This window comes from Phoenix dactylifera, chromosome 3 (genome assembly GCF_051530095.1).
Source record: "Phoenix dactylifera cultivar Ajwa chromosome 3, Ajwa_hap1_PhDact_Kaust_v1.1, whole genome shotgun sequence".
NCBI classification, from domain to species: Eukaryota; Viridiplantae; Streptophyta; class Magnoliopsida; order Arecales; family Arecaceae; genus Phoenix; species Phoenix dactylifera.
The window spans coordinates 46,234,439-46,248,896 of record NC_143192.1 but is presented as its reverse complement, the minus strand read 5'-3'; the positions used below and the strand labels follow the sequence as shown (position 1 = coordinate 46,248,896).

General features: G+C 36.3%; 1 protein-coding gene and 1 non-coding gene across 2 annotated transcripts; one reads left to right on the top strand and one right to left on the bottom strand.

Annotated features, from left to right (window-relative positions):
* Positions 1–232: 232 nt before the first annotated feature.
* On the bottom strand, positions 233–305 carry TRNAA-AGC (transfer RNA alanine (anticodon AGC)). Its single transcript has one exon. It is a non-coding gene; the product is annotated as a tRNA-Ala (tRNA).
* Positions 306–2,642: 2,337 nt separating this feature from the next.
* LOC103705130 (vesicle-associated protein 1-2-like) lies at positions 2,643–13,639 on the top strand. The gene is made up of 8 exons (XM_008788751.5): positions 2,643–3,292; positions 3,438–3,508; positions 3,668–3,749; positions 3,832–3,947; positions 4,045–4,209; positions 4,305–4,346; positions 10,631–10,708; positions 13,248–13,639. Exons 1-8 carry the CDS (start codon positions 3,241–3,243, stop codon positions 13,353–13,355), a joined length of 714 nt encoding a protein of 237 aa, XP_008786973.1. The 5' UTR covers positions 2,643–3,240; the 3' UTR covers positions 13,356–13,639.
* Positions 13,640–14,458: the final 819 nt, after the last annotated feature.

Sequence of the window (14,458 nt, the reverse complement as noted above, 5' to 3'; positions counted from 1 at the left end):
ATACTCTAAATACTTTTGGCCTATGTAGAGTTCCAAATGTAAATGCAAAATCTGATACAAAGGAGATGCCATAACTGGTTACTTCTTTGTTGAGTACGACTAATACATTTGTGGAAAGTAAGTTAGCATCGCTCTAATTTGTTCATGGATATATATGTTAATTTGATTATGTAGCAGAGCTTAAACCCAAACTGGCCTTAAAAAAGGAAATAAATAAAAGAAACCGGAAATGTGGAGATGCGGGGTATCGATCCCCGTACCTCTCGCATGCTAAGCGAGCGCTCTACCATCTGAGCTACATCCCCTTGTGCTAGTTGGTTTGAAATATTTAGTATAGAGGACTATCAAAAACGATTCATTTGGCGGTAGTGCGTTGGTCGAGCCATAAGATGGGCAACATCTTCTCCATGTCTATTATATTCTCTTATTTTTTATAAGAATAGGTGCTAAATTAGTTAGCCTTTTACTTTATATACAATTGATTTTGTTTCTTTTGCAAGCTGATGCAAAACGACGAGGTGTCCAAGTAAAATTAGATGGTGGTGTAATTTCAAATGAGTGCAAAGTTATCTCACATTAAGCGAATCCGATGAAAATAAGCATTGGATGAAACTCTGTGGCATAATATTTTTAATAAGATGGGACCAAGTTAATTGTTGTGATCTTCTAAAACCATCTCTTATTGCTCCATCTTTCTTATTCTACTCATTCTAACTAAGTGATCTCATAAGAGAAAAGGAAAAAATTCTTTTTACTTCCTCAACTTAATCTATTAAAAGAATATTAAAAAATAAGAATATTGGTGAAAGTAGGGTGTGGGTTTATTTTTTCTTTCATTAATGATGATAGGACCGAGTAGTGAGATATCTATTTATGCTAATGAGGTTCGTCTTACATAATTTAAATTGGATTCCTCTTCTAATTAAAAGAATTTAAAACATTTCTAAAGTAGACTGTCTCGTAAAAATAATCATAAAAAAACTAAAATTCTAAATGAGATAGATCCCAATTTTTATATCAATTTTGTCTTTGGCCATTTCATCTACATTTTTAGAGATTAAGCAATATGCTAGTTCAAAGTTCTTTCGCAAAAATATATATATATATATATATATATATATTGATCAATCTATTTTATGACCCAAAAGATGAAATTAGGCTCTGAACTCTAGTTGCATCAAAACCTTAGAGAGTTAGCATTAAGTTAGAGAACTTGAAAAGATACATATGATTTCAAAAGAGAGCATTTCAAATTAGACATAATATGGGCAAGTTATGCCTTTCGAAGCTTAGCATGTGATTTGACCTCTAAATGTGATGGAACTTGCTCCCAAATTCTATCCAAATTTTGTGGTGGGCATGGTGGTCCAGTAATCCTTTCGTATCAGTAATATCTAGTTATTGACTATTACATTCGATAAATCATTTATTAAAATTAAAATTTTGCATCTTTTTTTATATACTACAAAACAGCCGCATGCAAATCATATTAGAGGGAGAAGAGAAGAGAAAGTGATAGAGTTCGATCTATTTAGGAGTCCAATCATTGAATTCGATCAATATATAAATGGAATTAGAGAAAAAGATGTAAGTGAGATAAGCGCACGTGATAATTGCCGTGTAAGTGAGAAGATTAGTGGAATAATTAATATATTTATATATCTTTTTGAGATAAGTGAAAAATGATGATATTCTTGATATAAAAAGTTACATACAAAATGAAGAGATAATATTTACTGATTTCAAATCTCTTATTTTTACATATAATATGGATATTCCTTTAATTTCTTTCATAGGTGAGTCCTATTGATCTAGATGCAAAGATAATGCAAATGATGAGCCAGAAGAATCATGCAACCAATATGGTGGATCAAATTGGCTATACAGCAACCATGCAACTTGCTAATTTTGTATTTCTTATCCATTGCTATTAAATCCTTCTTCTTGGTCCACATGATGACTCCTCTCAACCACCTTCCTGCCTGACATCATTAGTGCTGCGCCATCTAACATTTGCACCCGTAGGAATTTCACATGCACAGCATGTGGATCTTAGCTTAAACCTAATTGATTGGTTCTTCTTGCCATTTACCATCTAACACATAAAACTCAAAAAGGAGTGCAGAAATTGAACACAAGCAACTTCAACAGTTATGCTTGCCGAGAATGAACTAGGAAGGATGAAGCAAAGCAAATATTAGATTAACAAATCCATCTTTTTAGACCACCTTCGAATGTGGCCGTTTATCAAGCCTTTAATAATACGTTATTTACAATTATTTTTTAAAACAGAATTTGTCACCGCATGCATTGCACGTGCGCAAAAACAGCAAATAATTTAACACCATCCTTTGGACCGTTATGCTTTGAACAATCAACAAAATCTGAGCGAATGGTTTCGAAGAATCTCTTATGATTTTTCTTTTCGATTATAATTTATAAATAATAAAATTGTCTACTACGGTATATAAAAAATGCCGCGCCCGATGAGTTATACGAGCTGCCATTCCATATCTGCTACAATAACTGCTCATATGTTGCTATGCAAAAGTTTGACCTCTAATGAATTCGCCGCCGAATCTTGGACCCTTTAACCCTATTAGAGATTTTGCTGAAACTGAAAGCCATCTGATGCAAACAATGATATGTACTTTAGATGCAAAGCAACTCACTTGGTAGCAACTCACATCATTTGATCATCTAGACTTTGCGGCACATGATGGATCACCATCAGTGAATTATAAAAAAAACGAAAAAGAATAGTGATGTGCCTCCTAAGTCTTGAGTCTGCGTGTCTTGATACATAGAAATCCCATTCTTACACGCATCAGCCGTTGGATCGCCTCTCCTTCTTAGATAATGCAATAAATCAAGATTAAAGCTATAATAGAAAAATAATAATGTTAGTTAGGAGTGGACATCGGCCCTGCCTTCCACCGCCCGCTGCTTTTCTGCGACATTTTCTCCAACGATTGCATTTCAAATTCTTCCCTCATAAAGAAGGGAATTAAGAGAAAGAAAATTTTAAAAGGAAAGAAAATAAAGGAAGCCTTCATTAGTTTTTCCACGTTCCCGTTCTGCACTCTCTCTCTCTCTCTCTCTCTCTCTCTCTCTACCGGAAAACCGCATCTCGGTTGAAGGGAAGCGGGGTTCCGCACTTCCCCCTTCTCGTCGCCTCGTTTTTTTGTTTCCATTCTCTTTGTTTTCTCCGCGGCCGGGAAACGAGAAATCGTATTCGAGATGAGTTCCAAGGAGCTGCTTGGGATCGAGCCCCTTGAGCTTAAATTCCCTTGTAAGTTGAGTTCCACTTTACGTCTTTGGAATTTTTTCCCCTAATTTATACGTGATCTGTGTTAATTTTAGGGGTTTCTGGATTTTTCCTAATCTCCTTTTCTCTCTCTCTTTTTTTTTTTGCGTGGTTGTTGAAATTCGAGAAGTCGAACTAAAGAAGCAGATCTCGTGCTCTCTTCAGCTATCTAACAAGACTGATGAGTACGTTGCGTTCAAGGTAATCCATTATGATGCCTTTTTTTTTTTGTTTTTTCCTTTCCCTCCATTGGATTCTTTCCCAAACCCTAGAAAGTTGGAGGGAAAATTGATCTTTTTTGGTCAAATTACGGTATTTATTTGGAGTCTTTGAGCTTGGAATTGTTAATTTCTGCTGCAGGTCAAGACGACGAGCCCAAAAAAGTACTGTGTCAGGCCTAACTCTGGGATCGTGCTGCCCCGATCCACATGTGATGTCATCGGTAGTTTTGCCCAAATCTCCTTCTGTGGTGAATATTTGCGCTTATTCTCTCAAATTTCTAAAGAGCCTTTAATTTGCTTTAGTTACAATGCAAGCACAACGGGAAGCTCCGCCCGACATGCAATGCAAGGACAAATTTCTTCTTCAGAGTGTCATTGTGAACCAGGGTGTAACTGCAAGGGATATTACCCCAGAAATGGTACTTCTGCACACTGCCAATGTCAAAAATATTTAGACTTGAATTTGGTATTTTGGTCTCCTTTAAGGATTGATTTATCGAAATGGGTCTTGTTTAGTTTGCAAAAGAGTCAGGTAATGTGGTGGATGAGGTGAAGCTCAGAGTTGTCTATGTGTCGCCACCTCAACCACCGTCTCCTGTTCCTGAGGAATCCGAGGAGGGCTCGTCACCGAGGCCGTCTTTATCAGACAACAGGAGTTTAAATGCCGCAGAATTAATTGCTGTGAGTTTTTTGAATTTTTAGTTTACAGGTAGATTTTGGTTGGCCTGTTGTTGTGAGTATAGGGTATTCATTACATCACTATGGTTTCGTTACAGGCAACGAGAGAATATGCTGATCCTCAAGAAAAATCATCTGAGGTAAGTCCTTTCAATTGGTATGCATCTCAAGCAAGGAGTATCTGGTGGCTTTCTGATATTGGTTATGGTTTCTAGAATGTCGGAATCTTAGTGGTAAAACAAGGGCCCTTCTTTTGCTATGATAATGGGAATTTTAATGCATCTTCATTATCACATCTGTTTGACCTTTCCGTATATCTTGGCTTCATACTGCTGAATGTCTTAAACTTTATCAGTGTGTTCAGAGTTTCCGATTCTTTCACCCAATATGATTGCAGCATGCTTATTCTGGAGGTAGATTAGTTAGAGGAGATATAAAAGGTATCAAAATTTGATTCATGATAGTAGTTCGGGGGATGTCACCTTCTTTTTAACTTGAGTGCTACTCTTGTTTCTCCTGTTCCCTTTTAGCAATATGGATTTCCAGAAGCAAACAAATGACATGAAAACTAGTTGTCACTTATCCAGCACAATTTCTCTGTCAATACTCATCAGTTTTGTACATCTAGTCTATAGAGCAATATGAGTCCACAGTTTTGCTCTACGCTGCAATTCCAATATTTGCCGGATGGGTGCAAAGTAAACCAGATTTTTTGGATGTGTGAGTGTTTCTTTTGTTCTTTCTATTTTTGGCTTTGGTTTTCCTTTGGGGGGTGTGGGGATTTTTTTTTTAATTTTTTTATAGCTGAATCAGTCCCCTAAAAGCAAACCATTTTGGCCAAAATGGATCACTTTCAGCCATGAATGGGTCCATACTGACTCCTTATTTTGGGTTCTGAGAGGAACTCTGTGACCCATAATATTCTTGGGTCATTGCCCAGGCTTTGCGAGCGAACAAAGCTCCAAAAAAATTCTCATCCTCAAAGAAGGTATTATTTCTAGCTTTCCATACCAACCACAAGGTGGTTGCCATGACAGTTGTTCCCCATCATGGGTTAGAGTGATCAGTGCAGAAATCTTGTTGCAGCCAGTTTCCATCATGAACTTAGGTAAGGGCTTGAGGAGACATCCATGCAATCAAAGATTAATGCAAAGGTTTGAATGGCTCTCCCACCAAAGGAACGGATGATTAGCATCCTCCGGATGTAAGTAGCAAACTGGACATGTGGGATTAGAAGTTAGGTGTAATTAATTAAGCCTTGTAGGAAGCCTTACCCATGCCAACTTCCAAATGAAATTCTTTACTCGAGGCATCACTTTTAATTTCCATAGAACATTCCAACCTTGCCTTTCCTCTCCAGTCTTTTGCTTTAAGTGTTGAGAGATGTTAGGATATGGCTTTACTCAGTTTGTGGCCTGGTGTAGAACACACCCATCTCCATGGATCCTATCTATCAACAACAGAGAAAAAATTGCACAATTGCTTCAGTTATATCCATACCAAAATATTCATGTGGTTAAGGTGTAAACCATGTGCTATTGCCTACATACCTAGGTTTACCATAATGAGTTACATTCACATACTTAGGTTTCAATTTTATAGAATTATTGAAAATCCAAGGTTTACCACAAGTGCCTGTGTTCACACCATTACCTACAATATGTTTTATTTTCCATTTGATCAAAAAATATCGATGAATATAAGGAAAAAGAATAAGAAAACCATAAGTTCCACAATGTGTGGTTAAGGTGTAAACCAAGTGCTATCGCCTGCATACCTAGGTTTATCGTTATGAGATACATTCACATACTTAGGTTTCTATTGTATAGGAGTATCCAAAATCCAAGGTTTATCACAAGTGCTTGTGTTCACACCATTACCTACAATACATTTTATTTGCCATTTGATCAAAAAATATCGATGAATATAAGAGAAAAGAATAAGAAAACTATAAGTTCCTCATAAGATTGGTTTTATTGAGAATTTTACATATGAGATGGTAATTATTTTTTATTCAAGATTTGGAAAATTCATTGCCGAGGAATGCTCTTATCAACCTCACCTTCAATAAGCTTTTTCTTGTTATAGAAAAGGGATCTGCTTTGAATTATTAAGAACATTGGAGGAAGTAGGATTTTCAAAAAAAATTTTATCGATGGAAGGTTTACCTTTTTTTAGATGTATGAGACATTTTTTGCCTAATTTTGAAGATATTTTAGGGAAATAGAAGAGAGAGTTCGTAGAGTAGATTGAGCTTCCTAAGATAGATTCACAAGATCTATGCTTCGATTTGCATCAATGAGCCTCAAATTTTGTAACAAATTGGTTGAAAAATTCTAGACTTGTTTTTGAAGTACATTATTCATGTAGGTACTTGATACTCTTTATTGATGGTAATCATCATATTAATTTTATATCAGTATGCAGAATTATGTTTGCATTTTGTACATTTTAACTATTTTGGATATATAAATAATCATGTATATTTTGAATTTTTTTTATTGAACAGCTGATTTTTTTGATTTTAAATTGATGTCTAACGTGATTTAATGTCCAAATTGTTTTTTAATATACTTATGATCTCAAAACTTTTAGTCTGAAACTTCAAAACTATGAGGACAATAATTTGAAAACAAAATAATTAAAGATTTTGCATTAATATGTTTTCTTGGCTTGCTGTTTTTTCCATTTTTTTCTCTTTTTTTTGACTGAAGACTTGGAAGTTCAGACTGGAATTGCTGAAACTGAAATTTTGAACTGACTTGGAGATTAGAAACTGATTTTATATGTATAGTTGTATGCAATGTTTGAAGCACTGCAGCATGGGAGTGTGCCAATCATGTACTAGCATGGTGCCTACTGCAGTATGCCCCCATCTTTACTCATAGTTTGCTTCTATGGGCGGTATGGCATGCAATATGTGATGTGGTACAATCAAATTTTTAAATCTTGGTTGTATGTACATCCACCATATTCTCATGCATTATATGATATTATGGGAAATGTATGGATTATTGCTCGCTAACAGCATTTTCATTGCATTTTGCCAATTAAACACTTCTTATGCATAGAATTATGATGTAATTTATAGCATTCAATAATTAAAATACACCCTGGGAGACATCTCTTCCTCATTAACCATGCCTTGTTTGGAGACAGCACCATCATACATGTTAGCTATTTATTGATCATAGCACTTCCCAGTTCCATTTGTAATCATACATTCAAACCATATGGTGGAATTTTAGACTTTAGACTTTCAAATGTTTGTGGCAAGTTTATACTGTGCTGAAAAGGCAATTGTCAGTAGGTAAGTATCATGGAACAGGTACATGCTTGATCTACCAAGTGAATGACCTATGACCATGACTGGAAGTAAGTGTCTTATGATAAATTAGAGAGAACTGGTGTTTCTTATTTACAGTTCAAGAAATTATTTCACCATCCTTTGAAGGTTTCAAATGTCTTACAGTTTGCTACTGTTAGTTGAAGAGCGTCGGTTAATTGTACAGCAGTCGAATTAGTAGAGGATGCTTCTGGACATCTGATAGCACAAGATCTGGATTTGTTAGTTATTTCCTATACTTTTGTAAACAGTGATGCTCTGCAACCAGATAAAAATTTCTTCTCAAACTTGTTCATGTGGTAGACACCATCTTAGTTGTGTTCAGACAATCAGGTTAGCCCAGTTTAAAAAATAAATGAAGATAGAAGTAATTAAGGACCAGTAATTGGATGCATTTAGTGCCAACCTCGCTTGGGACCACCAAGTAATGTTCTTTCACTTGCCTGGTAAAACACATCGACAATGGAGCTATTACATTTTTTGAAAGTTGAAGATTCACTATTGTGTTACATTTAACAAATTTTTAGTTTGATAAACATAATAAGGAAATCACACTGTTACATGGATGCAAAGGGCAAAGATGGAACCATGCTCTTCACGTTTCTAGATTTATCTCAACAATAGTGCCAATTATGAGGAGAGTAGCAGACGTGGAAATGTGCAATGCAGCCCCTATAGCAAGGTATGCCGTACTGGCTCAAACTGGGTGGTACGGGGCGTACTATACTGGTTCGGTACTAGTACCCGATGGTGGTGGCATACCGACACTCGGTACGCCAAAAAAATTTCGTATCATACCGTACCGACACTATCCTAGTGTGGCACCAGTACGAGGTCCGGTACCGAGATGGTGAACTTTGCTCCATAGTGTATATGTTGGAGAAAGAAGATCTGACCAACTTGTTGCCATCCACCATTCAATTTCAACTCTTTAAGATCCCTAGTAGCAGAATGGGATAGAAAAATATCAGCCAAAATTTAATGGTTTGGTTATCTTACCAACTGATGTAAGATAGAAACATTTGTGACACACAAGCACAATGAAAGCATGATGGAAGCATGTTAGCTCTTAGAGCCATCAAGGGATAAAATACATGCAAAGTGACATGCATGTCTGAAATGAATTATTTTGTCGCATATAATGCATCCAACTCGTTTTTTTAAATATTTTGGTCGATCTAATTACCTAAGGAATCTTAATGTGAAATCAAAAAACTTAGTACCTGTCCACAAAAATGGAGAAATTCAGTTGCTTGAAATGTAAGCTATTGTTAGGTGTGAAGGTGATCGCAACACCAATAGTCTCCATGTGAATGAGATGAAATGGATCTGACAAAACTAATAAGCATATTGTATTTTTATGGGCACACTTTATCATATCTGGATTTTCCATGCTGTTCCTGACAGAAATATGAACAAACTGACCCATGAGATTGCAGCGAAAAAGTTAAGGTTCCCCCACCTTAGGACTTTCCGACTGCCACAGAGAACTCTTCCACCACAGCATCCATCCCTATATCTTATTTAATTTATCAGAGTCTGCTGGTAAGTAATTAAAATTAAGGGTCCAATTGATATCAGTGAGATCAAATCTTGTACAAGATTTCACCTTTTACTAGCCAATATTTGAGCCAGAACCTTTGTACCTGGATTGGGTCTAATGCCCCTTTCAGGGATCTTACTCTTGTACCCACTTACTGGGTGCTTTCTTGCTGCCACACCCACTCCAAGTTCATGTAACCAAGGCATGAATTTATGTTGCCCAAATTCTTAAATTCATCCCAAAATGCCTCTACCGGATGCTTAGACATGGGTTTTGTTATGAGAACTGAAATATACAAGAGGGATGTTGAATCAGCAATTAGGGAGGCTGTACACCTGTTCCACCATTGACCGGAAACAACACCCGAACATGTGGCAACAATCACATGCATATAGGGCACAACATACAAGGGGGGGGGGGGGGGGGGGGGGGGGGGGGGGCGCGTCGCTGCTCCTCCCTCTCTCCCTCTCTCTCTCTCTCTCTCTCTTTCTCTTCTTCTTCTCCGGCTCCGACAGCGAGCCGTTTTTAAAGTTGGAACTATACCAGTGAGCCACTTGTACAGCTTGGAATGGGCGGAACCGTTCGGTTCGGGACGGTTCCGCATTCCATGTTTGTAATGACCCAGGATCTCATTGAAAAAGGCTAGATAGAAGATTATTACTTAGGGGTCCTTGGCCTGCTTGAGTACCAAAGACCTTACTGACACACCTGATGTGGGACTAAACACATGCTAGCATGCTTACACAGCACCCTCAAGAGGAACCATTAACACACTTCATAGATTTAAGATGGTGATTGTACACTTAAAATGGTCAACAACAATTTAGGTTTCAAATCATGATGTTAAATAGTCAGATGCAAAATAATCATGCTATCATTAACATGACACAATAGAGACTATCAGCATGTTGACAAACATATAAAAGACATAGTTCTTTGGTTATACACAACATGCATCTTGATTGGCAATTGGTATTGTGCAAATGAAAATCCTGAAAACAATACCTCCTTAATGCATTTTTATGCTGAAGCATTGAACCTACTTGACACAAGTGATGAGCTTTCTATAGTAGAGTTTGATATATTTTTGCTAACTGGTGTAACGAAAGTAAAACTCCAGTAGGAAGTTAGAAATGGTTGCCTCTATGTTAATTTTTAGAAACTAAAATTAGAAAGAGTAGAAGCAGAACAGGAGAAAGAATTATTTTTTTTAAAAAAAACTTCATCTAATTTTCAGGTTTGTTGGACTGTAACATGTGGTATGCTCTCTTAACCACCTATTTTTCAATATGTAATATGATATATAATTCATTAGTAATTTAGCAGTGTCTTTAATGTCTACTATGCTTTATATGATTACTAATTAGAGCACGCTCTCTATTCTTGTTGGTTTGTGCATAATTAACTGTTCTGAACCTTAAATGCACTTGTAATATAATAACTTGATGCTGTAGTTGTTTGATGGACCGGCCGTTCTTATCTTCTCAATTTTTCTTAGTGTTCTAGTCTCATGGTTTAATTGATCTTTTTTCCAGACAATGGCTTTAATTTCGAGGTTGACTGAGGAGAAGAATTCTGCTATTCAACAGAACAGTAAGCTTAGACAGGAAGTGGTGAGTATTGGGTGAAATCACGTTATAAGATCTTTCTCTATGCTTTTAATGATCATATCAACCTATAATTAAGATTCTCGAACGAATTATGCAACGCAAGCTTGGTCTGAGAAAAGCTTGAATCAAACTCAGTTCAAGCTAAAGAAACCGAGCTTTAACCAACAAAACTGGCTCGAAATTAATTCCAAGCCAAGCCAAAAATCGAGGGATAAAGGCTTTAATTGTGATTTTTTTTAAAAAAATTCTTTGAATCAATTAATTGTTGATTCAGGCTTGAACCAAACTCAAAACCTAGCTTGCAATCTATCTAGAATCAAGCTTTAATTCAAGCTTGAAATGGGGTCAATTCAGGTTCGAATTGATATCAGCTTGATATAAATATTATCAAGCTGATTAATTAGACTTGTGTTCGGCTCGGTTTTAATTGATTCAAAATAATGGTAAAACAAATCAAGCATGATCTCAAGCTTGATGAATTTCAAACCAAACTTGATCAAACTGAAGCTTCATCAAGCTTGGCTTGTTTACACCCTTACCTATAATACATGGCATATATTATGGATTGGAAAAATACTAGAGATGTTGGTTTTTGAATTCTATTTATCTTAATCAATCTTATATAAGTAAGAGTTTAGTTCTTTAATTTGATATCGCCCTTATTTTTTTCCCAAGTGATTTTTCCTTTACAATAATGACTCCATGTTCTACAAGTTTTATTTAATTCCTTGATTTAGTATACTTGCTGTTGTTATTTGAATGTTCATTGCCTTCGGTTTCGACCCTCATGGTTTCTCACATCCTTAAAATCCTTGCCACGGCAAGAATCATGTCCAAGACTGTCTTGGTGGACATTGGGTTCATCAAAGCTATATTTGTTTAATGGTGTGCATGTTGGAAGGGGAACAAGAAACAACCATGTGATAAAAATTTTTCTGTTCACTTGGTTTGACAACCATACAGACTAGATTCCCCTTGAGAAGAAAAAGATACCTGTAATGTCTATGTATATGCAAATGCATATGTATACATACACACACGGCCAAGTCATGTTCTATTGGTGAGACGCTTGTGTTGTAGAGGAAAAGAATGGTTTTTTTAGTAGAAAATTGAGAAAAAAATTGATGAAGCACAGGGCGGATGGTAATCTTAATACCGGTGGAAGATAGCCACCTATAGAGTACAAACTCCAATTTTGCTATTGAAAAGAAGAGAAAGGGCAGAGCACCTTAATGATTTGAAAAGGCTTAGCTACTTATCTCTATCACTCTATGGTTTTAAATCGGTAGCCTTCAGGGTTCAGGCAATATATTCTGGTTGTGATGTTTGGATGACCTTGAATTTCCAACTTTTGTGTGTTCTGTAACATCTCCTTTGGATGCATGACACAATACCGCACTACATCCTTAGCACTTTGGGAAAGGGGCGTTTTGCTTATATTGGACCAAATCATTATTGTTTGACCTAGAAAACGGAGTATCTTTTAAAAAATAGTTACAACTCTCAATTGTTCAAATGCTAAATAAAAATTGACCTAAAGTTCATGGACACCTCTGGTGAAGTTTCAACTACTTTTTATTCTCTTTATCTAGTATAATACATTATGGAACGAGTCTCCTTGACATAAAGTAATATTGACTAATCAATTTGAAAAATAAGTGAACATATTTGTATGCTTTATCTCTCTTTATGCTACAAAACATTTTCTCCATGTTGACATTTTGGAAACTTGTATGTGTCGAGCACTTCACAAGATCTGAATTATGTGTCACTTTAACACTGATATTGTTATTCATTACTTTTTAAGACCTCTGTTTTAGTTCCATCTCGGTGCAGCACTTTCATGTAGATATGAGCTCCTGATGTACAATAGCATAAGTGAATTTCCAAATATCGTTTCACTTTTTTTGGTTAAAAAAAAAAAAGAAAAAGTGTTGTTTGACATTTGCTTCAAATGGCTTAAGTCTTAATTGGACTAAAATACTTAATTAGCATTTCTATGAAACGAAGTGGAAGGATTTTGTTATCAGCAGAAACTTCGTAAACAAAAGTAGTGTGTTGTCTTAGACGTAAAGAAAACTACTAGGAGCAGGCAAGCATGAAATATGTAATGTTGTAGCAGATATGAATCTAGGGGAGGCAAGAAGGTTGATGTTTGTATTCAATCAAAAGGAAATAAAGAAAAGAAGAATGGCAACATAATCTGGAAGCAGGGTGCTGGAATGGTCTAATGGGTGGGAACGTAGGAATCAAAAACATATGGGGAGCTTCTCTTATTGCAAAAACTATGCAGCATAGGATGCCTGTGTACCTTTGCCATTTGTCCCAAGCGTATCCCAAGTTTGAGAACGTGCAATTTCTGTATACTTAAGGTATCACAAAACAAAGTATGGAATAAGGTTGCCAAGACCTCTGACCAACAAAAAAGAGATGTCTCCAGTGATAATGGAGTTTGAACAGGCATCTTCGTGTTTAAAACAGTTTTTCTCCTAGTTTGAAACTTTATAGTCTCTCTAATTGGATGGTGTCTGCCCTTTTGCAGGAACTTCTGAGGCAAGAAGTCAGCAAGCAGTTAGGCGGCTTCTCATTCATGTTTGTGATGATCATTGCCTTGCTGGGAATTCTTCTAGGCTATCTTGTGAAGACATAACTGTCTAAACTGCAGGCCTTGTTGGTCATTTCCAACAGAAAGTTGAACAGCATTTGACAACTTGTCTGTTAGTTGAGTTAGCTGTTTGTGGAATTCAGGGCATACTCACCTAAGGTTTGTTTGGTTCCATAGTTGTTTAGCAGCATCCTAGATTGTGTAGCGTTTGCTTTTGTCAGTTAGCCATTTCAATAAATTTGATCTATTTAATACTTGATTTATGATGAGGGTAGAGAAAGGCTTAGTAGACATTTGTGCTTAATCTTATGTCAACTTTGTCTTTTAAACTTTTGATGACAGCAAGAGAGATGAATTAATCTCGTGTGGGCACAACTGATTGACCAAGCCCAATGTATTGTAAGAAACTACACGAGCAAGTCTTCTATCCAATTAAATTCATGGCTCTAGAAACAGGCAGGATCATTGTAATGGTACACTTTCTATCAGCTTTAGAATTGTTGAATGAGGATGACCTGTGACAAGCCTAATCAAGAAAACCAAGCAAACTGCGCCCAATTGAGTGTGACCGTATGGGTCTCGCTAGGAGAACGGTTGGAACCTGTGGACCAATGAAAGAGAAATTGTGCACATTGGATTTCTTTTAGTGCATCGCAAAGTAATCTGGCTTGCTGGAAATAAGAACTCTCTTAAGTCCAAGTGATGATGATTGCAATGAGGGCAAGCCCTATTCTTGTAAATTTTCCCTTTTGAGAGTATTTAGTATGGCTGTTATAGTTTCATGAAGAATATAATCATCATTTTACAAGATAAACTTTCCCAAATCTGTAAATGATATATATAGCATATCAATTTACCTTGAATAACAAGGTCTGAGTCTTGACCCACCCTGTAGCGTCTGGTGCAACAAGTTCATTGATTAAATGGCACCTTCTCAGCAAAACTTTTAATCTATGTAGGAACCCTGCCGCAACCTCCTAGCCTGAGAACTTTCCTGTCGAACTCTTGGATAATTTTGGAATGATCAAAGTTTCTTCTCTTCTCTAGAATGGTTATGTAACTTCAGAATTTCAGCTATCAAATAAAAAACAGAAAACAGAAGGTATAATGTTAAGTTAATTTAGCAACATCCTCAATTTCTCATCAAC

Bases quoted from the DNA above. Each gene is read 5' to 3' on its own strand.
- LOC103705130 (XM_008788751.5), top strand. From the start codon at position 3,241: ATGAGTTCCAAGGAGCTGCTTGGGATCGAGCCCCTTGAGCTTAAATTC. The intron at 3,509-3,667 runs GTAATCCATTAT...TTTCTGCTGCAG, and splicing joins ATGAGTACGTTGCGTTCAAG to GTCAAGACGACGAGCCCAAA. The intron at 3,750-3,831 runs GTAGTTTTGCCC...AATTTGCTTTAG, and splicing joins ATCCACATGTGATGTCATCG to TTACAATGCAAGCACAACGG.